This window comes from Aquarana catesbeiana, linkage group LG06, assembly GCF_042186555.1.
Source record: "Aquarana catesbeiana isolate 2022-GZ linkage group LG06, ASM4218655v1, whole genome shotgun sequence".
In the NCBI taxonomy this organism is placed as follows: Eukaryota; Metazoa; Chordata; class Amphibia; order Anura; family Ranidae; genus Aquarana; species Aquarana catesbeiana.
This window is the reverse complement of record NC_133329.1, coordinates 69,725,949-69,753,636: the sequence shown is the minus strand read 5'-3', so window position 1 is coordinate 69,753,636 and position 27,688 is coordinate 69,725,949. Positions and strand designations below refer to the sequence as shown.

The 27,688-nt window shown below is 44.0% G+C and overlaps 1 protein-coding gene across 1 annotated transcript in view; it reads right to left on the bottom strand.

Annotated features, from left to right (window-relative positions):
* LOC141147979 (RLA class I histocompatibility antigen, alpha chain 11/11-like) overlaps positions 1–27,688 on the bottom strand; it is a 175,707-nt gene that overhangs the window by 105,585 nt on the left and 42,434 nt on the right. The window contains exon 2 of the mRNA XM_073635136.1: positions 3,493–3,597. Coding sequence (XP_073491237.1) covers positions 3,493–3,597 — 105 coding nt within the window. The remainder of the gene's footprint in view (positions 1–3,492; positions 3,598–27,688) is intronic.

The window sequence follows — 27,688 nt, the reverse complement described above, 5'->3', positions numbered from 1 at the left end:
TAACTTCATCTTTCACATTATGCAAAAACATTGGGCTAACTTTACTGTTTTGTTTTTTTTAAAGCACAAAACTGTTTTTTTTTTTTTTTTAAACGCGTTCGAAAAATTGCTGCGCAAATACTGTGCGAGATAAAAAGTCATTGTATTATCTAGGGTCTTTGCTAAAAAAACATATATAATGTTCTTGGGTTCTATGTAATTTTCTAGCAAATAAATGATGATTTTTACATGTAGGAGAGAAATGTCAGAATTGGCCTGGGTGCTCCACAGTGCCTGAAGGTGCTCCCTGCATGTTGGGCCTCTGTATGTGGCCACGCTGTGTTACTAATTTGCTAAATTTTACAAAGAAAAATTCATTTGTTTACCAAATGTTTAGTCTTTTTTTCTTTTATAGCGTAAAAAAATAAAAAACCCAACGGTGATTAAATACCACCAAAAGAAAGCTCTATTTGTGTGAAAAAAAAGGACAAAAATGCACAGTACAGTGTTGTGTGACTGAGTAATTGTCATTCAAAATGTAAGAGCACTGAAAGCTGAAAATTTGTCTGGTTAGGAAGGGGGTTTAAGTGCCCAGTGGTCAAGTGGTTAACAGGGGTGTGTAATTACAATTTTTGATGCAATACTTTGCAGGAGGGCTCATTCCTGCGCTCCAACTAGAGTATGTGTGAGGGGTTGCAGTGTTGTGGCACCAGTGCCCAAGGCCAATTTTTCTGCCCCTGTTTAACAGGGACATGTAATTACAATTCTTGATCTACTATTTTACAGCAGGGCCCATTCCTGCACACACCAAGAGTAACTGTGAGGGCTTACAGTGTTGTGGCAAAACCAACACCTAAGGCCCCAATTTCTGCAGAGTATATAGGGCAGGCCCCTACTTTCAAACATCCAACTTACAAAAGACTCCTACTTGCAAACGGAAGAAGGAGACAACAGGAAGTGAGATGAAATCTACCCCTAGGAAGGGAAATTCTCTCCTGTAAGAGTTAATATGGTAAAAATGTGTCTCCTCTTCACTGATGCTTTATCACCAATCCTTGTTTCACTAAAAACCCCAAAAATTTTCAAAAAAACATTTGTCATTGGGACAGAAAGTGAGGTGAAATCTTCTGAAGAGGCGCACAGACAGCAAAACAAATGTCACAGGGGTGATAACCCTTCCCTATGTTTTCCAAAAAGCTTAAAAATTGATTTTTTTTTGGCCGGAGCTACACTTTAAAAATGTACCAGTTCAGAGTATATAGGGCCTGGGGGTCCCACGCCTTTCCTTTTTTTTATTTGGGTGTGGTGCAGGGTTCCCCTTAATATTCATACAAGACCCAAAGGGCCTGGTAATGGACTGGGGGGTACCCATGCTGTTTGTCTCACTGATTTTCATCCATATTGCCGGGACCTAACATTACATTAAAGAATGCAAGCAGTTTTAAAATGAATTTTATTCCTTTACAAATGTCATTTTGTGCAGGGACTGTTCTAAGCACGGGAAACACGTGCCACTTTACAGGCATACTATAGATATCCCCCAGGTATGATATTTAAAGGAATATTTCACTTTTATTTTTCACTTTAAGCATCATTAAAATCACTGCTCCCGAAAAAACGTCCGTTTTTAAAACTTTTTTGCATTGATACATGTCCCCTGCGGCAGGACCCGGGTCCCCAAACCCTTTTTAGGACAATAACTTGCATATTAGCCTTTAAAATGATAACTTTTGATTTTGAACGTTCGAGTCCCATAGACTTTAATGGGGTTCTAAATTTTGCGCAAACTTTCGGTCTGTTCGCAGGTTCTGGTGCGTACCGAACCGGGGGATGTTCGGCTCATCCCTAATCGTTGTGAGGCGGTCGGTAAGTGGTTAAAAGTATCAGTTTACAGGCCTTCATTCAGTTTAGTGTTCAGTGTGAAGATGCATGCAAACTATTTCCTAAATAATTATCTGCTTATGAAGTAATTATTTTATTGTCAATAAGGAATAAAAGCCACAGTTCATTCCTTTTTATCAGCAATAAATGTTCAGTTACAAAGAGCAATTGTGGTTTTCCAGATACAATAAACATTTAGTTATCATCTAAGTAGACTTTTTAGGTATATTTAAAGGGTTAATTCAGCTTTTAATAAAAAAAAAATAAGAAAGGTGAATCAATACTCAATACTACAGAAAACATAAGTGGACATGAGCGTGGGATCTGGTTAGAAAGTCTTCTATATGAATCGGATAAACAATAGCAGCTTACATCACAGCACCCAGTTGTCAGCCGAACTGGTGTAAGATCAAGGCATCACAGTCAAGGCAAAGAGCGAGATGTGGAGAACTCATCAGTGCCGGCTGGAACTCACTTATGTACGGGAAGAAGAAAGCAGCATTTCCCTCTGCTGTATGAACTGCTGACAGGATCATGCATCAAATGAGGGAGTGGCAACACGTTTTGAGGTTGCACCTCTTTGTCAAGCCTGCCCCAATCAGTTACTTGGGGACTTATATGCAAAACAAGAATGGGAAAGGTGTGGCACACAGATAACTGACCCAACCACACTGGAATCTATCTGGAACCTATTCAAACAAGCAGAACAGGCAATGCTGGCTATAAATCCATCATAAATTAAAAAAAATATCAACTGTTGATTATCTATATTCATAAATTATTACATACTTAAAGTGTTACTAAACCCACAACAGTAAAATCTGTCTGTATATGCAGAATAGCATGCTTGTTATACTCACTGTGGAATGTAAGGGGTTAATCCCCTGTATTGTGTAAAAAGGATCTTTGATCCTGTATGGTTAGATCCTCCCCCCTCCTGCAGGGTCTCTCTTGGCAAGGCCAGATAAGACACAGTGAGGGTAGTCCTGCTGCACATGCTCAGTGTGGTCTCTATTGCTGGAGAGAACATTTCCTTGTTGATCAAAACTAACCAGGTCACATGGTATGACATCACACATTTGAGCATGTATACAGATCCTAAATGACAGCCCAGTCCCTCCCTCCTCCTCCATGTCCAGTAACTAAATAAGAACACAGTGGGTGGGATGTCACATCTTGATGGATGATCCGCCTCCAATAACAGCATGAGGACACATGCTATAGTGAAAATCACCTCCTACCTGAACACTCAGCACTCAGGCAGACCCTGCAGTTTATCACGTGACCGCAGTATACAGATCAGCCAAAAAGGTATATAGTGGCAGTATTTTAATGTAAAAAGATTTATATGCTGGGGCACTGGGGGGCGGATGAACTATATTCATATTACTGGGTTTAGTACCACTTTAATACATTGCTATGTCAAATGCTATATGAATCATCAGCTAAAAATGAATGAATTTGCCTGTCATAAAAAGTATAACGGACACTGATAGCTTGTCACCCATGGAGGTAAGTACAGCAGGGTGCAGGAGGCTAGTTTAGTTTTTCATTTTTTCTGAAAATATGAACTAACCCTTTAAGTAAAATGGATTCTGATTTTGCTTTTGTGAGAAATAAACACTTTCCTACCTTTTCTCTTGACACAAAATATTGCAACAGCTGCTATTATTATAAGTATCACAACACCAGCAATCACAGGTATAATGATGGTGTAGAGTGTAGAGCTCTTTGTATCTGTAGAATCGAAAAGATAAAGTACAAATATCAACATAACAGACCAAAATTTATGTGTTACAAGTATTGTCTTTAACCACTTCAATACAGGGCATTTTCACCCCCTTCCTGCCCAGACCAATTTTCAGCTTTCAGCGCTGTAATATTTTGAATGGCAATTGCGCGGTCATGCAACACTGTACCCATATGAAATTTTGATCATTTTTTCCCACAAATAGAGCTTTCTTTTGATCACCTCTGCGGTCTTTATTTTTTGCGCTATAAACAAAAAAGAGCTACAATTTTGAAAAAAAAAAACAAACAAAATTTTAAATTTTGCTATAATAAATATCCCAATTAAAAAGAAAATGTCTTCCTCAGTTTAGGTCGATATGTATTCTACATATTTTTGGTAAAAAAAAATAGCAATAAGCGTATATTGATCGGTTTGCACAAAAGTTATAGCGCCTACAAAATAGGGGATAGATCTATGGCATTTTTATTGTTTTTTTTTTTTTTTTCTTTTTACTAGTAATGGCGGCAATCTGCGATTTTTGTCAGGACTAATATTGCGGCGGACAAATTGGACACTTTTGACACTATTTTGGGACCATTGACAAATATACAGCGATCCGTGCCATAAATATGCACTGATTACTGTATAAATGTCACTGGCAGGAAAGGGGTTAACACTAGGGGGCAAACAAGGGGTTAAATTTGTTACCTAGGGCGTGACTCTAACTGTGGGGGGAGGGGACTGACTGGGGAAGGTGATCGATCGGTGTTCCTATATACAAGGAACACACGATCCGTCTCCTCTCCCCTAACAGGACATGGATCTGTGTGCTTACACACACAGATCCCTGTCCCTGCTCTGTGACAAGCAATCGCAAGTGCCCGATGGACATCACGGCCACCGGGCACACGCATCGGCTCCCGAGTGATGCAGCAGGCGTGCGCTTGCGTTGCCCGCGTTGCGCACGCACCCCCTAGATGACCGGGAAGCCGAGGACGTCATATGACGGGTGCCCAGGATGAGAGAGCCACCTTGCGGGTGTCATATTACTATACGCGGGATGGGAAGTGGTTAAACAGCATTTGTTAGGAATTTAAATTCTCATACTTCTTGACTTTTTAAGGCTAAGTTCACCTTTTTTTTCTTTTTCTTCTAAAATCCAGCTCCCCTATGTACCAATATACCATTAATGTACCTCTGTTTCACAAGCATACAAGTTTTCTTTGATTTTAAAACAAGGCCTCACCTCATCCATGGCTATATTTTGCAGACCACTTCAGAAACTTCCTGGTTTACAGAGACAGACAGACCAGCCAGTAAGACACAGGAAGGAGTTTACCAGCTGACCTCATTAGCACACCTTCACCCATCAACTAATTGTTCACAGCACCCCCGGCATTCCGCCATGTGTGCATTTGCTTGGCTTCCCCAGCATCCCTTTAGACGAGCTCAGACTGCATGCTAAACTGTGGCCACATGCAGCCCATGGGACATCCCTGATGTAGTGCAAGTGCCTGCCTGATTGGATCCAGAGTGATTGGATTAATGATGTGTCCTCCTATTATATAGTTTTGGAAAATCTAAAGGAGATTGTGCAGAGATTATACAATTAGATTGTATAGTGTATGGCCACATTTATACACCTATAATCACACCAAATACAGAAGCAAAACATACATTTTGAGGCATAAAAAAAACAGGTGACAAATGCAGTAAAAAATGTGGAAAAATGTCCCACTGGCTACTTTGCCAGTTGTAGCAGAGGCCATTGAAAATCAACGGGCTACCCTATGTGTGTCACTGGAAAAACTACTCTAGGTGTGAATGGGACCTGAAAGAGAAATTGGTGCTTTACACAAGAACAATGAGGCTCCATTCACATCTGTGTGTTTACAAACACATGGAAAACAGCACAGAAAATGTGCTGTAGCACCCTCTAGTGTGCTAGAAGTGGTAGTGATTAGGTTTTTGTAGGTAAATTCCAGGCTTGTCTGGCAGCCAGGACTGTTTGTTTTGATCTGGGTTGGGAGTGACTCAGGCAGAACTGAGTGACTCACAGGCAGTATCACTGAGACCTCCCTCTTTCCTGAGTTTGCTAGAAAGTTCTGGAAAGAGAGGGGAGGAGAGGTGGAGCTGCCTGGGTTATTCTGAGGAGCCCTGACCAATTCTAAACTTGGATTGGCAGGGGGCAGGCCTCCTCAAATACTCAGAGTCAGCCCAGATGGGAAGGAGTTGTTCAGTGTGGAATCTGGAGATGGAGCGCTAGGCTGTTATGGCCCGCATGGAGATCCCCATTCTGGGGGGTGACCATGGGCATGGGCCCGGGTGCAGATGGGGCCCTCTGAGAATACGTGGGGGTCTCCTGGACAAGAAGCATGGGAGCAAAGAGGACAGCAGGAGAGAGCACTGCCAGGCAAGTCTCCAGGGAGGAACAACATTTGGCAGCCAAGAGGGCTGGTGAATGAAACACAGTTGAGAGAACTGGGAGACACGCCAGAGAGGACTGGGAAAGTGCAGTCTGGGATAAGTGCAGAGCCAGTGGAGTGGACTGTGGTGGCACGAGTAGTGGAGAGAGACAGCTGCAGCCATGAGGGCTAGCAGGGCATGAAGATGTGGTACTGGGCTCAGTAGCCACGTGGACAGCTAGCACTGGCACTACCTACTTTTTGCTACACCATAGGTGCCTGCGGGCCCTGCCCGTAAAGGGCATCTGTTTTGGGCCTAGCTGAGCCAGTGTCCGGCCTATCCATCAGTGCTAGCTGGTCCTGAAGCGGGAGATCAAGAGTTGTGCTGGAGCTAGAAGTAAAGAGGTTGTATATACTGGAAATGTATATAGTTGGTTCAATATATCTTTCTGCAATCAATCGGGCATCTCATGAGTATCTCCTCCCCATCCGAGTTAAATCTCCTCAATAAAAATACAAAACAAAGTACCTCTGCCGGGTTAGCCCCCACCCCCCCCCCCCCCCCCATATCAAAATTTTTAAAAAAATCTTATGCAGTTTGTTAGATCTTTGTTAGATCAGGTTAGATCAACTGTTTGTGTTAGATCTCACACAGAAGAAGCAATATTAACAGTTATTTGCTGGGGGGGCTAACCCGTCATCAGCCCCCCCTTATCAAAAAATTGACCAAACAGTTAACCATTTTGGAAGCTATTTGTTAGATCCGGTAAGATGGTTAGATCCGGTAAGTGGTTTTAACGTTAGATCTCACATAATTAGGGACTTATTAAGTGATTAATGAGGGGGCTGCCCCCCCTTATCAAATTTTCTGGCCAAAAATTATTCAGGCTAATAGATATTTGTTAGATCTGGTAAGATCAAGTGATTTTAACATTAGATCGCACATAATTTCAGAGATATTCCACATGCGATTTTCTGGCCAAAAATCATCTAGGCTAATAGATATTCCTTAGATCCAGTAAGATCAAGTGTTTTTAACGTTAGAGATATTAGGTGGTGGTACATAAGGATGAGATTAGATCTCACATAATTAGAGACTTACTAAGTGATTAATGAGGGGGCTGACCCCCTCTTATCAAATTTTCACCCCGGCTAATTGATATTCATTAGATCCGGTAAGATCAAGTGATTTAATATTATATGATTATCCATAGTTACATGGATATTATGGATATTTGGTAGCGATGCACGGATATCCATACTAGTGTCTATATCGGAGCGGATAATGAGCATTTTCATGTGTATCAGTGAGGAGTGCCATTGAGCATACCAAGCTATGCTGAAATTATGTGGGACATTAATCGACAGATGTGTCCAAGCCCAGTGAAGCATGAAGCACAGTGCCAGAAGCCAGAGGGAAACTTCGGAGTACTCTGGTGAAGGGGCCAACCGGGTGCCCATCTATGGTAGCTGGCTCAAAACTAATGACACAAAGAGACAGCAGCGAAAGTCCAAACCCTTGCAGAGGGCCCCCCGATGTTGCCTCCAAGCAACCCAGTGTCCCGTTTCCTTTGACACATGCTGCCTGGTGTCGGAGAGTCAATGAATGAATGAATGAATGAATGATTTGTAAAGTGCAGCAAATGCAAACTGAATCGCCTCAAGGCGCTGAGATACATTCTCTGTTGTCAGCTTGTTAGAAGAGGAAGGTCTTTATTTTTTTCCTGAAGGCCTGGTGGTTTTCTTCCATGCGGATGTTGGTAGGAAGAGCATTCCATAGTCGGGGTCCTTGGACTGCGAATCTTCGTTCTCCCTTTGCTTTGTAGCGGTATTTGGGAATGATAAGGAGGTTTTGGTTGGCTGATCGAAGACTGCGATTCGGTGTGTAGTGTTTTATTTTCTCCCGAAGATATAGCGGAGCATTTCCTTGTATACATTTGTGGGTGAGGCAGAGGGTCTTGAATGTGATCCGATTCTTCACGGTTAGCCAGTGTAGGCTCTTTAGGGATGGGGAGATGGACACCAGACTCCCAGAACTTAGCGCAGACTTAAGCCCGATCAGAATCTCCGCAGACAGGATACATACCACCAAACAGGCCAGGGCCACCACTTCCTCCATGCTCCCTGACAAGCTGGTGGGACCTTCTCCTGTTCCCATCCAAGTAAAGGGAGTCTACACCAAGGTCCTTCTGGATACTGGAGCTTAAGTCACAATTCCCTACAGAGACTTCTATGACAGGCACCTCAAGCACCTGCAGATATGGGGCATTGTGACTCAGAACTTCCCCTATGATGGCTATCTACCTGTCAAGCTGACCTTCGATCCCTCCATGGCTGGGAAAGCCGAGACGAGACTTTTGACACTCAGGCAGTAGTCTGTCCTCGCCCATCAGGGGCCAGTAAGAGTTCTCTCATCATAGGGACCAATACTGATCTTGTCAGAAGGCTGTTGACACCTCTTGTTCTGGAGCCGCGTACTTCAACTACAAGTGTGCACCCCATGCTGAGACAAACCTACCAGCACCTGGTACAAAACAGAAGGCTCCAGCTGAAGGAGTGGGAAAGATCTGGCACTTGGACCAGTGTGAAAGGTGTTACAGCCTGGTAAAGTGGCCTATTTACAAGCATCTGTCAAGCTAAATTGGAAGCAAACAGGCCCTTTCATTGTCCTTGAATCAGACAGATAGAGAGAAGACATGGGAGTGGAGATATTTCCAGAGGTGGTTTCAACCAAAGGGTTGTAAAGAAGTCACGGGAAGATCTGGGTTAGTGTCCGCAACATAACAGCCTCGCCAGTGAAGATGCCGGCTCAGATGTTGCTGGGACAAGTGAATCTGGCCACCCCAGTCTGATTTGGTGGGGGGAGCAAAGGATGCGATCTCTGTGGAGGAGTTCTATTCGAAGAATACTCCCCTTTTGCCTGAATGGAAAGAAAGGGCCAAGACTCAGCTCCTGAAATGGCAGGCTGCATTCTCCAAGAGTGAATTTGATGTGGGGTCTGCAAAAAGTGCCCAATACCGGATCCATCTCTTCAAGTGCATAAGCCTTTCAGGGAAAGAGTTTGATGGATTCCTTTAGGGGACTTGGAGGATCTGCATGAACAACTGGCAGAGTTGAAGAGGGCAGGTATCATCCGAGAGTCCCAGAGTCTATACGCTTCCCCAATAGTGGTGGTACGGAAGAAGAATGGGTCACTGACATGGGCATCCGCACCATAGGGCAAGGGGGGTCATTTGCCCCCCCTGGAATCTGTGTGTTAAAATCCCTGTCTTGCAACGGCCACCGCGGCCGCCTCCGCGGCAGCTGTGGTGTTTTTTTCTCAAAGCCTGGCTGCTGCTGGGGCTGTCTTTTCCAACTACATGCACCTGCTGTGCCGTGCTTGACCGTCCCTCCCTCCTTACCCCTGGCCGAGCATCTGATTGGCTCTGCCGCTTGAGCCTCTGCCGCTCGATTGGCTGCTGCTGCCTCTGCCTTTGTAAAATATGTTGTGCCTGCCTGCTGCTATGCCGATCCGGCCGGCGCGGCGCCGGCTCCTCCCACAGGTCACAGCTGCATGACCTGTGCCCGGGACGACAGGGAATACACTGCCTGAGTGACTGGACTATCCTATCCTACCCTGAAGAACCACAGGTAACAGCAGTGCCTGTATTACCATTGTACAATTTTTTTGTATTTCAATACAACTGGAACTGTTGTGGCCATATTTTGATCCTGATGGAAACAGCTATACAGACTGTATTATACAGTCTGTATAGCTGTTTTCATCAAGATCAAAATATGGCCAGAACAAAATGGCGGCCCGTGCATTAAGGGCGCACGGGAGCGCCGCCCCCTCTCTCCTGCCACCCCTCTATCACCTATAGATAGATTCATGCATTGCATGAATCTATCTATGGCCGCCGCTGCCACCCCTTACTCAGGCGCCCGGCCCCTTTTCAGGCGCAGGACGCCTGAATTACATCGGCGGGGGGTGTTTTTTAAGCACCTGATTAGAGCCATAGGCTCTAATAGGCGTCAAAAATGGTGACCTACAAGCGCCATGCTGGGCGCTCGCAGGTCACTCAGCTGTGTTAGAAAAGCGAATGACTATTCACTTTCCTAACACTAAACCGCCTCTCCGCCGATCATGATGAGCACACTGGCAACATATGATGGGCACACTGGCAGCGTTTGATAGCACACTGGCAGCGTTTAATGGCACACTGGCAGCGTTTGATGGCACAGTGGCTGCGTTTGATGGCACACAGGCAGCGTTTGATGGCACACTGGCAGCATTTGATGGCACACTGGCAGCGTTTGATGGCACACTGGCAGCGTTTGATGGCACAGTGGCTGCGTTTGATGGCACAGTGGCAGCGTTTGAAGGCACAGTGGCAGCGTTTGATGGCACAGTGGCTGCGTTTGATGGCACAGTGGCTGCGTTTGATGGCACAGTGGCAGCGTTTGATGGCACACTGGCAGCGTTTGATGGCACAGTGGCAGCGTTTGATGGCACAGTGGCAGCGTTTGAAGGCACAGTGGCAGCGTTTGATGGCACAGTGGCTGCGTTTGATGGCACAGTGGCAGCGTTTGATGGCACATTGGCAGCGTTTGATGGCACAGTGGCAGCGTTTGATGGCACAGTGGCAGCGTTTCATGGCACATTGGCAGCGTTTCATGGCACATTGGCAGCGTTTGATGGCACAGTGGCAGCGTTTGATGGCACAGTAGCAGCGCTTCATGGCACATTGGCAGCGTTTGATGGCACATTGGCAGCGTTTGATGGCACAGTGGCAGCGTTTTGATGGCACATTGGCAGCGTTTGATGGCACAGTGGCAGCGTTTTGATGGCACACTGGCAGCGTTTGATGGCACACTGGCAGCATTTGATGGCACACTGGCAGCGTTGGATGGCACAGTGGCTGCGTTTGATGGCACAGTGGCAGCATTTGAAGGCACAGTGGCAGCGTTTGATGGCACAGTGGCTGAGTTTGATGGCACAGTGGCTGCGTTTGATGGCACAGTGGCAGCGTTTGATGGCACATTGGCAGCATTTGATGGCACAGTGGCAGCGTTTGATGGCACAGTGGCAGCGTTTGATGGCACAGTGGCAGCGTTTGATGGCACAGTGGCAGCGTTTGATGGCACATTGGCAGCGTTTGATGGCACAGTGGCAGCGTTTTGATGGCACATTGGCAGCGTTTGATGGCACATTGGCAGCGTTTGATGGCACAGTGGCAGCGTTTGATGGCACAGTGGCAGCGTTTGATGGCACATTGGCAGCGTTTCATGGCACATTGGCAGCGTTTCATGGCACATTGGCAGCGTTTGATGGCACAGTGGCAGCGTTTTGATGGCACATTGGCAGCGTTTGATGGCACAGTAGCAGCGTTTGGCACTATGGCAGCGTTTGGCACACTGGCAGTGTTTGATGGCACAGTGGCAGCGTTTGATGGCACAGTAGCAGCGCTTCATGGCACATTGGCAGCGTTTGATGGCACATTGGCAGCGTTTGATGGCACAGTGGCAGCGTTTTGATGGCACATTGGCAGCGTTTGATGGCACAGTGGCAGCGTTTTGATGGCACACTGGCAGCGTTTGATGGCACACTGGCAGCATTTGATGGCACACTGGCAGCGTTGGATGGCACAGTGGCTGCGTTTGATGGCACAGTGGCAGCATTTGAAGGCACAGTGGCAGCGTTTGATGGCACAGTGGCTGAGTTTGATGGCACAGTGGCTGCGTTTGATGGCACAGTGGCAGCGTTTGATGGCACATTGGCAGCATTTGATGGCACAGTGGCAGCGTTTGATGGCACAGTGGCAGCGTTTGATGGCACAGTGGCAGCGTTTGATGGCACATTGGCAGCGTTTGATGGCACAGTGGCAGCGTTTTGATGGCACATTGGCAGCGTTTGATGGCACATTGGCAGCGTTTGATGGCACAGTGGCAGCGTTTGATGGCACAGTGGCAGCGTTTGATGGCACATTGGCAGCGTTTCATGGCACATTGGCAGCGTTTCATGGCACATTGGCAGCGTTTGATGGCACAGTGGCAGCGTTTTGATGGCACATTGGCAGCGTTTGATGGCACAGTAGCAGCGTTTGGCACTATGGCAGCGTTTGGCACACTGGCAGTGTTTGGCACAGTGGCAGCGTTTGGCACAGTGGCAGCGTTTGATGGGCACAGTGGCTGCAATTGATAATTTTTTTTCAACATTTTTTGCGCCCCCCCAAAAACTTTGAGCACCAGCCGCCACTGCCATAACAGATGTTTTGCAATATAAAAAGATGTACATTCTCTAGGCTTGAAAGATATATGTGTTATATAAGAGATCATTCCACTCCACATTGTATTGGAAGTTGCTTAGGCCAGGCGTACAATCCATATAAATATAGCCTAGAGAATGTACATCTTTTTATGTTGCAAATTTGCAATGTATAGCAATACATGACGATCTGTTATGACCATATTTTGATCATGATGAAAACAGCCTTTGCTTGAAATTTTTTTATGGTTTTTAAAAAGTCTTGTTATTGTTATTACAGCCCATTCTCCAGGTTTCCTCCACAAGACTGAAAATGTTTCAGTACTCACTATAACTCCACCATGCCATCTATGTTATGGTCTCTCTCGCCCTCCCGCCTCTATCCTCCTCCACCACTGTCATCAGTGAACAGCAGAGACCGGGAGGAAGCACAGCTCAGGACGGAGGACGGGAAGAGGAGCTGGCGGAACAAACTTTTTATGTTAAACCGCTGGTGATTGGTTGCTAGCGCACAGGGTGGTTCTAAGCAACCAATCACCAGCTTGCTAATATGAAAAGTCACTCTGCCAGCTCCCGCCCTCTGTCCATAACTGTGCTGCCTCCCAGTCTCTGCTGTGGAAACAGGTAGGGGGGAGGTTACTGCTATAGGGTAAAGGAGGGACAGAAGACACCACTGTGTGTGTGTGGGGGGGGGGGAGGTGATGTGAACGGGGCAGAGGACACTGTTATGGGCAGGGTCACCCCCCTAGCAGTGTCCTGTAGCACCCTTCATATCACCCCCCCCCGATCCCTGCATTCTTGAGCGCAACCCACTCCTAAACTCTGCATTCTGAGCATATCACACCCCTAAACCCTGCATTCTGAGTGCAACGCACTCCTGATCCCTGCATTCTATACGCAATTCACTCCTGATCCCTGCATTCTGAGCACAATGCAGACTGATTCCTGCATTCTGAGCGCAATGCACTCCTGATCCCTGCATTCTGAGCACAATGCACTCCTGATCCCTGCATTCTGAGCGCAATGCAGTCCTGATTCCTGCATTCTGAGCGCAATGCACTCCTGATCCCTGCATTCTGAGCACAATGCAGTCCTGATTCCTGCATTCTGAGCGCAACGCACTCCTGATCCCTGCATTCTATACGCAATTCACTCCTGATCCCTGCATTCTGAGCACAATGCAGACTGATTCCTGCATTCTGAACGCAATGCACTCCTGATCCCTGCATTCTGAGCACAATGCACTCCTGATCCCTGCATTCTGAGCACAATGCACTCCTGATCCCTGCAATCTGAGCGCAATTCACTCCTGATCCCTGCATTCTGAGCGCAATGCAGTCCTGATTCCTGCATTCTGAGCGCAATGCAGTCCTGATCCCTGCATTCTGAGAGCAATGCACTCCTGATCCCTGCATTCTGAGCTCAATGCACTCCTGATCCCTGCAATCTGAGCGCAATTCACTCCTGATCCCTGCATTCTGAGCGCAATGCAGTCCTGATTCCTGCTTTCTGAGCGCAATGCAGTCCTGATTCCTGCTTTCTGAGCGCAATGCAGTCCTGATCCCTGCATTCTGAGAGCAATGCACTCCTGATCCCTGCATTCTGAGCGCAATGCACTCCTGATCCCTGCATTTTTTATAAATTCTTTATTTTCGTTTTTTCCACAATAATAATAGTACAATATTACATATGAGTACATCACCACCTACATATTCTATTTTACAAATATCTTCTTGAAAATCGCCAATTACTATCACCTTTATGACGAAATTATGTTGTCTTTAGGCAAAAAAAAATGTATCATTTCATCTTGCCTTCTTATTGTTCTAATACATACCCGTAATAATTCCTACTCTTATTACATTTTCCTTAACCAGGGATAGCCCTGATTATCCTCCAAAGCCAAAAAACAAAACACCCAAAAAAAGAAAAGGAGAAAAAAAAAAAAAAAGAGACACAGAAAAAGAAAAAAGAGAACTACAACAAAAATAAATGAATAAATAAATTGAGAAAAAAAAAAAAATTAAAAATTAATATTAATATTACGCCTCATCATACCGTCCACCCCTCCCCCCCGCTAGAAACTTTATTTAAGGATTCTGCTCCCTGTATGTAATATAGGGAGTCCAGATTTCCCAATACTTGTCTTCTTGCTCTCTCAGCGTCATAGTAAGATTTTCCATTTGTTGGATCTCTGTTATTCTGCTAATCCATTGTATTTTGGTTGGAGCTACCGTGCTTTTCCAGAGTGCCGGGATACAAGCTTTTGCTGCTGTAAGCAGGTGCCTTAAGAGAGATTTGTTATATTTATCAATAGATAACGGAATATCATGCAGCAAAAAAGCTGCAGGGTTTTCACCAAGAGACACACCTGTAATTTCTTTAACTGTTTCAGAGACCATTTTCCAAAATTCTTTCAGTCCACTACATTCCCAGAATATGTGTAACATGGTGCCCTCCGCACCCTGGCAGCGCCAACATAAATTGGATATTTGTGGGAATATCCGATTCAGTACTTCCGGGGTTCTATACCACCTGGTCAAGATTTTATACCCCCCTTCTTGATATCTGGTTGCCATTGACGCCTTGTGCGTAAACATAAAAATCTTATTTTTCTGTGTCTCGGAGAACCTAACCCCGAGGTCCCTCTCCCATGCTTGTATAAAGGCCAACTCTTGTGGGGCTTCTAACTCCGTCAACAATGCATACATAAAAGAGAGTGAATGTCTCAATGTTTCACCCTTTAGGCATATCTGTTCAAAGCTAGATGGATTACGTACCATCGGCACTCGTTGCTTAATTAATCGAAGGAAGGCATTAAGCTGTATTTGCCTAAATGGATCTAGGTCAGATGAGAACACCCGTTCAATCTCCCCCTTAGTCATCACATGATTGTCAATTGAAAAATGTATGATCCTGCTAATGCCTCTTCTCCTCAAATCCCTGAAACCTTGGTCTATAAGACCTGGCTTAAAAGCCGAGGTGCCCAGGATTGGTATCATGGGACTTGGATGAGTCGACATCTTAGTTTTCTTAAATATCTTTTTGATGGATTGGAGTGTAGCACCCACAATGGGGTGTCTTCTCGCCGCCTGTGGTATCTCTACCTCCCAAAGCCATGCTAATCCCTCCAGGGGTATATCGATCGTTGCTTGCTCCATATGTATCCAAGGCTTTTCCTTATGTAGTACACACCAATCCGCTACCCGTGCTAGATGTGATGCTTCATAATAACCCACCGGGTCCGGAAATCCCACCCCTCCTCTCTCCTTTGGTAATGACAGAATATCTCTACGTAATCTCACTGTTTTGCCCGCCCATATGAACCTCACAAATCTTGATCTCAGGTCCCTCAGAAACCCTGAGGGGAGCTTTATAGGTAGGGTCTGGAATAAGTATAGCAATCTCGGCATTGCATTCATTTTAATGATGTTAATCCTACCAAACCACGTGAAGACTTCTTTGTCCCACCGCTGAAAATCCAGTTTAATCTGTCGTACCAATGGGGCAAAGTTGAGTTCAAACACTCTTTTAAGCTTATTCGGTATTTTAGTCCCTAGATAGCATATATGTGAATTCGTCCATCTAAAAGCAAAGTGATCCGAAAGCTGATGTTGTAACGCAGTATTCACTTCCACACCCATCGCTTCAGACTTACTATAGTTTACCTTGAAATTGGATACCCCTCCATATATGGGTAACTCCGATAATAAAGATGGTAGGGATACAACTGGAGAGGTTATGAAGAATAGCAAGTCATCCGCATATGCGGCCAATTTATGTTCTTCCCCTTTTGTTGAGATGCCCCTAATATCTGGGTTGGCCCGTATTGTTCTCAAAAAGGGTTCAAGTGTGAGAATAAATATGATAGGAGAAAGTGGACATCCCTGCCGCGTTCCATTATTTATAGCGAATGATTCAGACATTGTATCATTAATCTTCACCCTTGCTTTAGGATATGAGTACAGACTAGAAATCCAGTTCTGCATCCCACTTTTCAATCCTATATGCTGTAATGTGGCTCTCAGGAATGTCCAGTCTACCCTATCAAATGCTTTTTCTGCATCAGTAGATATAAGCACTAGGGGTTTTTGATAATATTGAGATATGTATATGGCATTTAGAACCCTTTGCGTGTTTTCTTTACCCTCTCTATTAGGGGTAAACCCTACTTGATCCTGATGCACTAGAGCGGGGATGTATGTCACTAATCTATTAGCGAGTATTTTTGTAAAGATCTTGAGGTCTACATTTAGCAACGAGATTGGACGATAGCTAGCACATAGGGCAGGGTCCTTCCCCTCCTTCGGAATTACTGTTATGTGGGCCATTAATGTTTCCATGGGCATCGTTTGCCCATCACGTATTGAGTTAAAAGCAGCTAGAAATTTAGGTGCCAGTTTTTCCGAGAAGGTCTTATAATACAGCAAGGTGTACCCATCGGGACCTGGGGCCTTACCTGGCTTCAGCGATTTCAGCGCTTCTGAAAATTCTTCTATTGTAATTGAGCCATCTATGTCTCCTGCTCCTTCTTCAGGTATCTTAGGCATTCCTGAAGCCAATATGTATTCTTTTGCCGACTCCCATCTATTGGATGTTCTTGAAGTAGGCATTTGGCCCTCTGTCTGATATAGGTTGGCATAATAATCCCTAAATGCCTTCGCAATTGCCTGTGAGGAGTTGACTAACGTATCTCCCTGGATTTTAATACGCTCAATATGATTCCGAGCTCTTGTCTCTCTGAGCACATTTGCTAGCACCCTGCTGGGCTTATTTCCGTATTCATAGTATACACGTCTACACCGGGCCAGCTTAGCTTTTGCTTTATCTATTAATAATAGATTTAATTCATCTCGTAAACCCGAAAGTTTCTCCTCCGTCTGTTGTGCATGAGATTTCTTGTGAGCTTGTTCGAGTATACGGATTTCTCCAAGCAGGGTGTCCAGCTTAGCGCCGAGAGAGCGTTTCCTATGAGCTCCTAAAGATATGAGGATTCCCCTAATGTAACATTTATGCGCTTCCCATCTGCAAAATGGGGTTGTTTCCCCTGATTTATTGTTTATAAAGAAGGATTCCACTTCCTGAGCTATCTGATTCTCATACTCTGGTTCCTTCAGGAGTGTCTCATTCATCTTCCAGTTCCATTCCCGGGGGCTTATATCACCCCATTCTAAAACACAATTGGTTGGTGCGTGGTCCGACAATGTAAATGAGCCTATGGAAGCCTCCAATATACACGACAGTGCATTCTGCGATAGAAAAACATAGTCAATTCTAGTATATGTCTTGTGTTTAGCTGAAAAAAAAGTATAATCTCTGTCGTGTGCATGGAGGGTCCTCCAAGTGTCCATTAATTGCAAATCTTGTAGCAATCTCTTTGCTCTGCGCAGTTTTATATAAGATAAGTGAGACACTCCCTTTGAGACATCCAAAGCAGGATCCAATGCCATGTTCAGATCCCCTCCCACCATCAGGATCCCTTCTTTATTTTGATGTACCAAATTCAGATACGTCTCAAGAGCTGAGACTTGATCCTCATTTGGTAGATACAGGTTTACTAACGTAACCTTTTGTTCACATAGAAATCCTTTTACAATAAGAAGACGACCTGCCTCATCCGTAATTATCTTGGATTCTTTCCATGGTATCTGATTCGAAATCAAAATTGAAACCCCCATTCGCCTTTGCGGTCTGGGAGGCACCATGGTACACTGTAGGAAACCTGCGGTTCCCCAATTTTGGAGTTTTATCATTTCTAAAATGTGTCTCTTGTAAAAAAAATGATTTGGGATTTCATCCTCCTCAGTTCCGTTAACAATCTGGTGCGTTTCTCTGGACTATTTAGCCCCTTCACATTATAGGAGGTCAGAGTTATCCTAGTCATTTTACCCCTTAATTCTAGCAAGTCACCAGTGTAAGGGGAATACGGGGGACGGTACAATAAGGCAACCCTACCCAAAAAAAAAAAAAGCTGTTTCTCAGGGTCTGGCAAGTTGTCCAAGCCCCTGAGTAATGTATAATCTAAGCTATAGCTGGCTTTATGCAACTGCAAGGCTGCCTGCTATTTGCTTAGTAAAAGAAATTAGAAAGTTAAACGCCTCCGACTTCCCTCCACTTGGAGGAGAGGCGTATAAATTTGGGGAGAGTGAATAAGCCCGGCAGAGATCAGAGCAATAGTATCTGTCCACATGCACCCTATATCTGCTTGCAACCCCGTGTAAATATTACATTCCTTCAATTATCCATTTAGGCCCCTTGCCGGTTGGCCCCCTTACCCATTGTTTGCTCATAACCAACAGACGGATTCCATCATTCCCCCATTATATATTCATACTTTACTGAAAATCCTATCACACATTTTTTTTTTTCCTCTTCCCTTTCCCTTCTCTTCTCCCTTTCTTTATCTCCTAATAATACATATTAAGGTGATTTCCCAGGCCCACAAGGAAAAAACAACAAAAAAAAACAAAACAAAAAAAAACCTCTATTATTAGACATTGGCGAGACGGCAAATATTCAAACTATCTAGACCCCTACTTCTTCCAGTTCATACAGGTTTTCTTAAATGTGGGATTTTCTTCCCATACCAGGATATTAAAACATACTATTCTACCAATGAGGGAGCAAGGGTACTGAATACCTTCCTAGGAGGATACACCCTCCCCCCTATTTTACCCCTTGACCACTGTGACGGTGTATCAAGTGCTATACTCTCGTATTCTACCCATCGTGAAACTAACTCACAGCAAACATAAAAAAAAAAGAAAAAAAGATAAAAAGCCACACAAAACAAGAAAAAACACTACTCTCTAACGTGTGCAACCACTACCTTATATAAGACGTCCATCACTACTCACATATTCCTATGCTGACAGACGTAGCAAAAGTTCTTGCTTATCAATCGTGAGTTGTGATATATGATATGTGATATGTGTTATTTATTATTAGTCTTCTACTCCATTCGGGCTACCATTACCGAGACTACAACAAACCAATACGTAAACCCCCCCCCCCCAAAAAAAAAAATGCCATTCTAACCCCTCCCCCTATATCCCCTCCCCCACCCCTACCATTCTTACATTCCCCTCCTGCCAGTACCTTCTAAGTTCTACATGTACCCCTCCCCCATCTTCCCCATCCGAGGCTACACCCTGGTTCCCTGTTGCCCATCCTATCGCAAAGGACCCATTAAATTTCTACTCCCCTTCAAGGGGGAAAAAAAAAAAAAAAAAAACAACAATCTTCCCCTTCTCCTCCCCCCCCTCCTCTCTCCCCCCTCTCCTCTTCCCCTCTCCTCCCTTCCCTTTTTACCCAAAAACAAAAACGTACCCCCCATCCCCACAATAGTTCATATAACTCATAAGTATATACACAGATAAATCCCCATACATGATTTTATCAACCAAACTATGACCCTCTCACAAATTCCATAAACCTCTGGTAAACCAACGAGGGGGAGGGGAGGAGGGGGAGAAAAAGAGGGGAGAAAAAAAAAAAGGGAATCCCCTCGCCATACTGAAAAATATATGTGAGTGGGGGATGTGGGAGGAAGAAAAAAAATTAATTAATTAATTAATTAAAAAAAAGGGGGGGGGGGGGAATCCCCATACCATGTATACAGAGCATACTTCCTACACCATACGTCAACCCCCCACCCTCCTCCATAAAAAAAAAAAAAAAATGTTTTCCCTTCGTGGGATCATCTAATTCTCTATCTGTTCATTTCTTATTCCTGTGGTGGGTTACGACCCCATGCATGCTGCGTTTTCCCCTAGTCCCGTCTGTTTCTCTCCCGCTGCCATTGCAGTTGTTGGATGGGTTGCTCTATTAGTGTTGGTAATTCTGTCCAATTAGGGACCTCAATGGCCTCTACACCCAAAAAATGAAAAAGGTCTGGTAGTTGTGCAGGGTCTCTTAAATTGAAGCTTCGCCCCCCTTTTTTAACTATTACTGCAAGTGGGTAGCCCCATCTGTATGTGGCTCCTTTACAGAGTAGATAGTCCAGAAGGGGCTTTAAAATGCGCCTCCTGATCTTGGTTTGTCTACACAGGTCTGGATATATTTGTATTTCAGCCCCCTCATACTTCACTGTTCCCTCTTGCCATGCAGCTCTGAGTATGTTCTCTTTTATCCTGAAAAAGTGTACTCTACACAGGACATCCCGTGGATTAGTCTGTGCTGGATTACGAGTCGTGGGAACCTTATGTACGCGATCAAGCTCAATAGGAGTATTCGGGGGGTTCTTCAACACTTGGTTTAAAATGGCCATCACTGTATCTCTTAGAGCGGGTCCCTCGATATCCTCCGGGACCCCCTTAATCCGAATATTATTCCTCCTACTTCTATTTTCTGATTCCTCAGACTGTAGTTGTAGCATAACCAATCGCTGGTGTTGCTTTTGCAATTTTTCTTCAATCATCTCTAACCGTGTATCTGATGTACCTTGCAGCTTTTCAAGATTGTGCACTCTGTCATCTACCGCCACTACTTTGGCACGCACCTCCTCCATCTCCTCCCTTAGTGCCCCCGTTATACTGACCAGGAGTTTTTGGATGTCATCTTTAGTAGGGAGAGCTTGAATAAGCTGTCTAATGTCCGGCTCTATCCCCTGCTCCTGTGTCTGTGTATTATATGCAGTATACGAGCATACCTGAACCTCTTCATTTATAGCTGTATGAGTTGCTGACGAGGGCTCCGCATCTACTGCTCCCATCGGTGTAGACGATCCACCCCTCTGTAGCAAAGAAGCAGCTGGTGCCTGTAGTGATACCTCCGACAACGGCTCTTTTATCAGAGCCATACTGACACTGGCGTCCGCTGGCTGTTCCAGATCTCTCTTCACCGTCAGGTAGCGGGTAATGTACGAGTGTTTGGGAGTGTACGGCACTCCTGCACTCCTACCCCGCCTCGACATGTACTGGGTCTGGTGAATGATAGCCGGTCTGCTGGAGGGTGCGCTGTGATACCGCTATGCTCCGGTCTCCATCGCTCTCACGCTGCCATGCTTAGACCACTCCCCCCCAAACATGAAAGTCCTGCTCGTACACCCACAGATCTGCATTCTGAGTGCAATGCACTCCTGATCCCTGCATTCTTTGAGCAACGCACTCCTGAACCCTGCATTCTGAGTTTATATCTTGTGCTGTGGGTTTATATCTTGTGCTGTGGTTTTATAGCTGGTGGTGCTGTTTTTCTAGTGCTCTGGATCTTTATCTTGTGCAGTGAATCTATATCTGGTGCTGTGGGGTTATTTCAAGTGCTGTGGATGTCACGTACCTGGTAGGTTGTGAGCCTGAAGTGCAGGAAAAGACCTCCCTTACAGCTCCCACTCCCGTTCCCCTGGAATGGAGACAGAGGACCAGGAGTGAAGAGTGTAGGCAAGTAAAGGCGCAAAATTGCTGGGCATTCCTATGTACCCATTATGTAGATGGCAGGAGGTGATAATTAATAAAGTCCATCAAAAGTCTATGTGGGGAAAAAAAAAGGGGGACTAAATAAAACGTTCAAACAAGTATTTCGAAGTCCACACTAATGGCTGCCTTCCTGGAAGAGCTGAACCTAAGCCCCAATAATCTGCAAAAGAACACAAGGAGAGGAGGCGCCTCTAAGTGCAGTATTAAAACCAATTTTAATAAAAACTCTGTGCAAAACACTCACATTTTGTAGATTAACATTAAGCATGTAATGTAACTGGAAGTCCAGGAGGAGAGGGGTCCGTCAGGTCTGTCACTAACTGGCGCTGAGTCCTGCTGTGAGTGCGGCTGTGCCCGAACACCGCTAAAGCCGGCCGCGGTGATGAGGTTCCAAGGCGAGGCCTGAGACGCTGATGGAAAGCAGGCGCGGAGCTGTGACGTCACTGGGATGCGACGCGTTTCGTGAGCGTGCAGGCTACGATAGCACGGTAGCCGCGCTCCTTCATCAAAGCTGCAGAGGGATCGTGGAAGTGGTTTAAGAAGAGAATGGGGGCGGGGACTGGAGAGAAAAGGGGAAGAAGGAACACAGTGAGGGGGAGGGAAAAGGACGAAGGGTGATGGCTGTATATCTGGTTTATCCAAAGGATGACAGGGTGTGAATCAATATGTAGGGGAATGTATGTGTAAATAGAGTAAAGGTGGATATGAGGATTTAATTGGAAATAAACATGAAAGTGAAAGTAAAAGTGAAAATAAAAATAAAAATAATAAAAATAATAATAAATAAAAATAAAAATAAAAGTAATAATAATAAAAATAAAAAATAAGAAATAATAAAATATAAAAATAAAAATAAAAATAAAAATAAAAATAAATATAAAAATAAAAATAATAAAAATAATAATAAATAAAAGTAAAAATATGCTCAAAGTGATGATGAAAATAATGAATGCTAATAAGGATAACTAGAGTTAAATGAAAATGTTGTTGTATCATGAGATGATAGTTTGGGTAAAATGAACATTAAGATTAACATTAAGGTTAAGATTATTAATACATCTATATACATGTACGAATATGTGCATATATGTGCACAAGTATGTATTTTGTCAGGTGCATGCGCACGCATACGGGGCCCACTGCTAAGTGGCCTCCATACATGCGCCGCTCATAACAACATAAAGGGAAGAAAAGGGGCCTATTCAAGAAAAAGGGGGGGGAGGGGGGGGGGGGGGAAGGGGGGGGGGGGAGCCCATGTATGTAGAGAGGTACACGGGTTCTATAGAATTCATTTTCTAAAAAAACATTTTCTAAAAAAACAACAACAGTCAAAACACAGAAAAACAAAAACAAAAGCAACAACGGGGAACCCATCAGACCTTCGGAGGTCAGTGTATGATTATCATTAAAACAACTTACTCATTTGGTTATAGATGGTAAAACAGATATAAAATAAATAAATAGATAAAAGAGTACATTGAGGTATAATATTGTGTTTACAGAATAGTTGCAATCTCAATGCTTTCGTTGATTCCTCCCGGCGAGAGTACATCTAAGGTATAGATCCAAAAAGTCTCACGTGCACAGAGCCTTTTGAATCTTTCAGCCGCCGGGAGGGACCTCGGAATTTGTTCAATTACCCACACTTTCAGGCCCTCAGTAGAACCTTGGTGGGCTAAGGAGAAATGTCTTGGGACACTATGAGGATCTGTTCCACCTTCTATGAGCCTTCTGTGTTCCCCAAATCTTCGTCTCAGGGCTCTAATTGTCCGGCCCACATACATTAGGCCACACGGACACATTAGGCCATAAACGACGAAGTCGGATGAACAGTTATAGAATTCCTTTAGCACAAAGGTCTTACCCTTAGTGGTAAAGGACTTCTGTCCATGCTGAATGAATTTGCAGGTTTTGCACAAGGCCTTACGGCACTGGTACATGCCTACTAGGGGGATTAGTGTAGGTACAGACGATGCTGTTGGAATGGATCTGAACTTGCTGGGTGCAATCTTACTTCTAAGGTTGGGAGCCCTGCGATAGATCACCTTGGGGCGAATTGGGAGTGATGTTTTTAGATGGGGGTCTTGGTGTAATATCCCCCAGTGTTTTTCCAGAATCTTCTCCATACCTTTGTACTTATTATGAAAAGTGGTTATAAACTTGCTAGACTCACCATAAGTCGACGGATTAGTTTTGGGTTTTGATGGTTTACCTTGCAGGTAGTAACTAAAAGCATCTTCCACCAAGGGTTCAGGATATTTTTTGTCATGGAACTTTCTCTTGAGAGTTTCACTGAGCTCGACATAATCTGAATCCTTGGTGCAGTTCTGACGAAGCCGGCAGAACTGTCCTTTTGGAATATTTGTAACCCATTTGGGAAGGTGACAACTGTTAAAGTGTAAATAGGAATTACCTGCTGTAGGCTTAGTATAATTTTTAGAAGTAATGATGGAACCATCATGTCCTAATTCCAGATCGAGAAAAGCAATGGTAGCTGGATCAGTAACTGACGTGAAGGACAACCCATAAGGGTTGGTATTACAATGTTGAACAAAGGAGTTGATTAGGTCAATATCCCCGTCCCAGATGATAATTAGGTCATCGATGTATCTACCAAAGAATATGATGTTGGCCGCAAAGGGATTGTTTTTATAGATAAAATTATTTTCCCATAGACCCATCGCTAGATTAGCGTAAGATGGTGCAAAGTTTGCCCCCATTGCTGTGCCCTGTATCTGTAGGTAGTACTCTCCATTAAAAGAAAAATAGTTATGCGTCAAGCAAAACCTTGCTGCTTGCACAACAAACTCCGCTTGGCGCATGTTAATCACAGGATCTGCAGATAGGAAATGCTCCAGTGCCTTCAGTCCGAAGTCGTGTGGAATGGAGGTATACAGTGAACATACGTCTAGTGAGAGCCAGATGTAGGTAGGCTCCCACTTGTAAGGGGACAACATTTCCATAAGGTGAGTACCATCCCGAATATATGATTGTAGCTGGGCAACTATGGGTTGTAAGAATTGGTCAATATATAAACTGAAACCAGTGGTGACACTCTCCATGGCTGCCACGATAGGTCTGCCTGGGGGATCCTCTAAGCTTTTATGGATCTTAGGTAGGTGATAAAAATAAGGTACCTGATAGAAGGTCTTATGCAAAAAAGACTTCTCAGTTTTAGAGATAATACCCTTTTGCAGGGCAGTGGAAATCAGTTGAAGCTGACCAACTGATTTCCACTGCCCTGCAAAAGGGTATTATCTCTAAAACTGAGAAGTCTTTTTTGCATAAGACCTTCTATCAGGTACCTTATTTTTATCACCTACCTAAGATCCATAAAAGCTTAGAGGATCCCCCAGGCAGACCTATCGTGGCAGCCATGGAGAGTGTCACCACTGGTTTCAGTTTATATATTGACCAATTCTTACAACCCATAGTTGCCCAGCTACAATCATATATTCGGGATGGTACTCACCTTATGGAAATGTTGTCCCCTTACAAGTGGGAGCCTACCTACATCTGGCTCTCACTAGACGTATGTTCACTGTATACCTCCATTCCACACGACTTCGGACTGAAGGCACTGGAGCATTTCCTATCTGCAGATCCTGTGATTAACATGCGCCAAGCGGAGTTTGTTGTGCAAGCAGCAAGGTTTTGCTTGACGCATAACTATTTTTCTTTTAATGGAGAGTACTACCTACAGATACAGGGCACAGCAATGGGGGCAAACTTTGCACCATCTTACGCTAATCTAGCGATGGGTCTATGGGAAAATAATTTTATCTATAAAAACAATCCCTTTGCGGCCAACATCATATTCTTTGGTAGATACATCGATGACCTAATTATCATCTGGGACGGGGATATTGACCTAATCAACTCCTTTGTTCAACATTGTAATACCAACCCTTATGGGTTGTCCTTCACGTCAGTTACTGATCCAGCTACCATTGCTTTTCTCGATCTGGAATTAGGACATGATGGTTCCATCATTACTTCTAAAAATTATACTAAGCCTACAGCAGGTAATTCCTATTTACACTTTAACAGTTGTCACCTTCCCAAATGGGTTACAAATATTCCAAAAGGACAGTTCTGCCGGCTTTGTCAGAACTGCACCAAGGATTCAGATTATGTCGAGCTCAGTGAAACTCTCAAGAGAAAGTTCCATGACAAAAAATATCCTGAACCCTTGGTGGAAGATGCTTTTAGTTACTACCTGCAAGGTAAGCCATCAAAACCCAAAACTAATCCGTCGACTTATGGTGAGTCTAGCAAGTTTATAACCACTTTTCATAATAAGTACAAAGGTATGGAGAAGATTCTGGAAAAACACTGGGGGATATTACACCAAGACCCCCATCTAAAAACATCACTCCCAATTCGCCCCAAGGTGATCTATCGCAGGGCTCCCAACCTTAGAAGTAAGATTGCACCCAGCAAGTTCAGATCCATTCCAACAGCATCGTCTGTACCTACACTAATCCCCCTAGTAGGCATGTACCAGTGCCGTAAGGCCTTGTGCAAAACCTGCAAATTCATTCAGCATGGACAGAAGTCCTTTACCACTAAGGGTAAGACCTTTGTGCTAAAGGAATTCTATAACTGTTCATCCGACTTCGTCGTTTATGGCCTAATGTGTCCGTGTGGCCTAATGTATGTGGGCCGGACAATTAGAGCCCTGAGACGAAGATTTGGGGAACACAGAAGGCTCATAGAAGGTGGAACAGATCCTCATAGTGTCCCAAGACATTTCTCCTTAGCCCACCAAGGTTCTACTGAGGGCCTGAAAGTGTGGGTAATTGAACAAATTCCGAGGTCCCTCCCGGCGGCTGAAAGATTCAAAAGGCTCTGTGCACGTGAGACTTTTTGGATCTATACCTTAGATGTACTCTCGCCGGGAGGAATCAACGAAAGCATTGAGATTGCAACTATTCTGTAAACACAATATTATACCTCAATGTACTCTTTTATCTATTTATTTATTTTATATCTGTTTTACCATCTATAACCAAATGAGTAAGTTGTTTTAATGATAATAATACACTGACCTCCGAAGGTCTGATGGGTTCCCCGTTGTTGCTTTTGTTTTTGTTTTTCTGTGTTTTGACTGTTGTTGTTTTTTTAGAAAATGTTTTTTTAGAAAATAAATTCTATAGAACCCGTGTACCTCTCTACATACATGGGCTCCCCCCCCCCTTTCCCCCCCCCTCCCCCCCTTTTTCTTGAATAGGCCCCTTTTCTTCCCTTTATGTTGTTATGAGCGGCGCATGTATGGAGGCCACTTAGCAGTGGGCCCCGTATGCGTGCGCATGCACCTGACAAAATACATACTTGTGCACATATATGCACATATTCGTACATGTATATAGATGTATTAATAATCTTAACCTTAATGTTAATCTTAATGTTCATTTTACCCAAACTATCATCTCATGATACAACAACATTTTCATTTAACTCTAGTTATCCTTATTAGCATTCATTATTTTCATCATCACTTTGAGCATATTTTTACTTTTATTTATTATTATTTTTATTATTTTTATTTTTATATTTATTTTTATTTTTATTTTTATTTTTATTTTTATATTTTATTATTTCTTATTTTTTATTTTTATTATTATTACTTTTATTTTTATTTATTATTATTTTTATTATTTTTATTTTTATTTTTATTTTTATTTTCACTTTTACTTTCACTTTCATGTTTATTTCCAATTAAATCCTCATATCCACCTTTACTCTATTTACACATACATTCCCCTACATATTGATTCACACCCTGTCATCCTTTGGATAAACCAGATATACAGCCATCACCCTTCGTCCTTTTCCCTCCCCCTCACTGTGTTCCTTCTTCCCCTTTTCTCTCCAGTCCCCGCCCCCATTCTCTTCTTAAACCACTTCCACGATCCCTCTGCAGCTTTGATGAAGGAGCGCGGCTACCGTGCTATCGTAGCCTGCACGCTCACGAAACGCGTCGCATCCCAGTGACGTCACAGCTCCGCGCCTGCTTTCCATCAGCGTC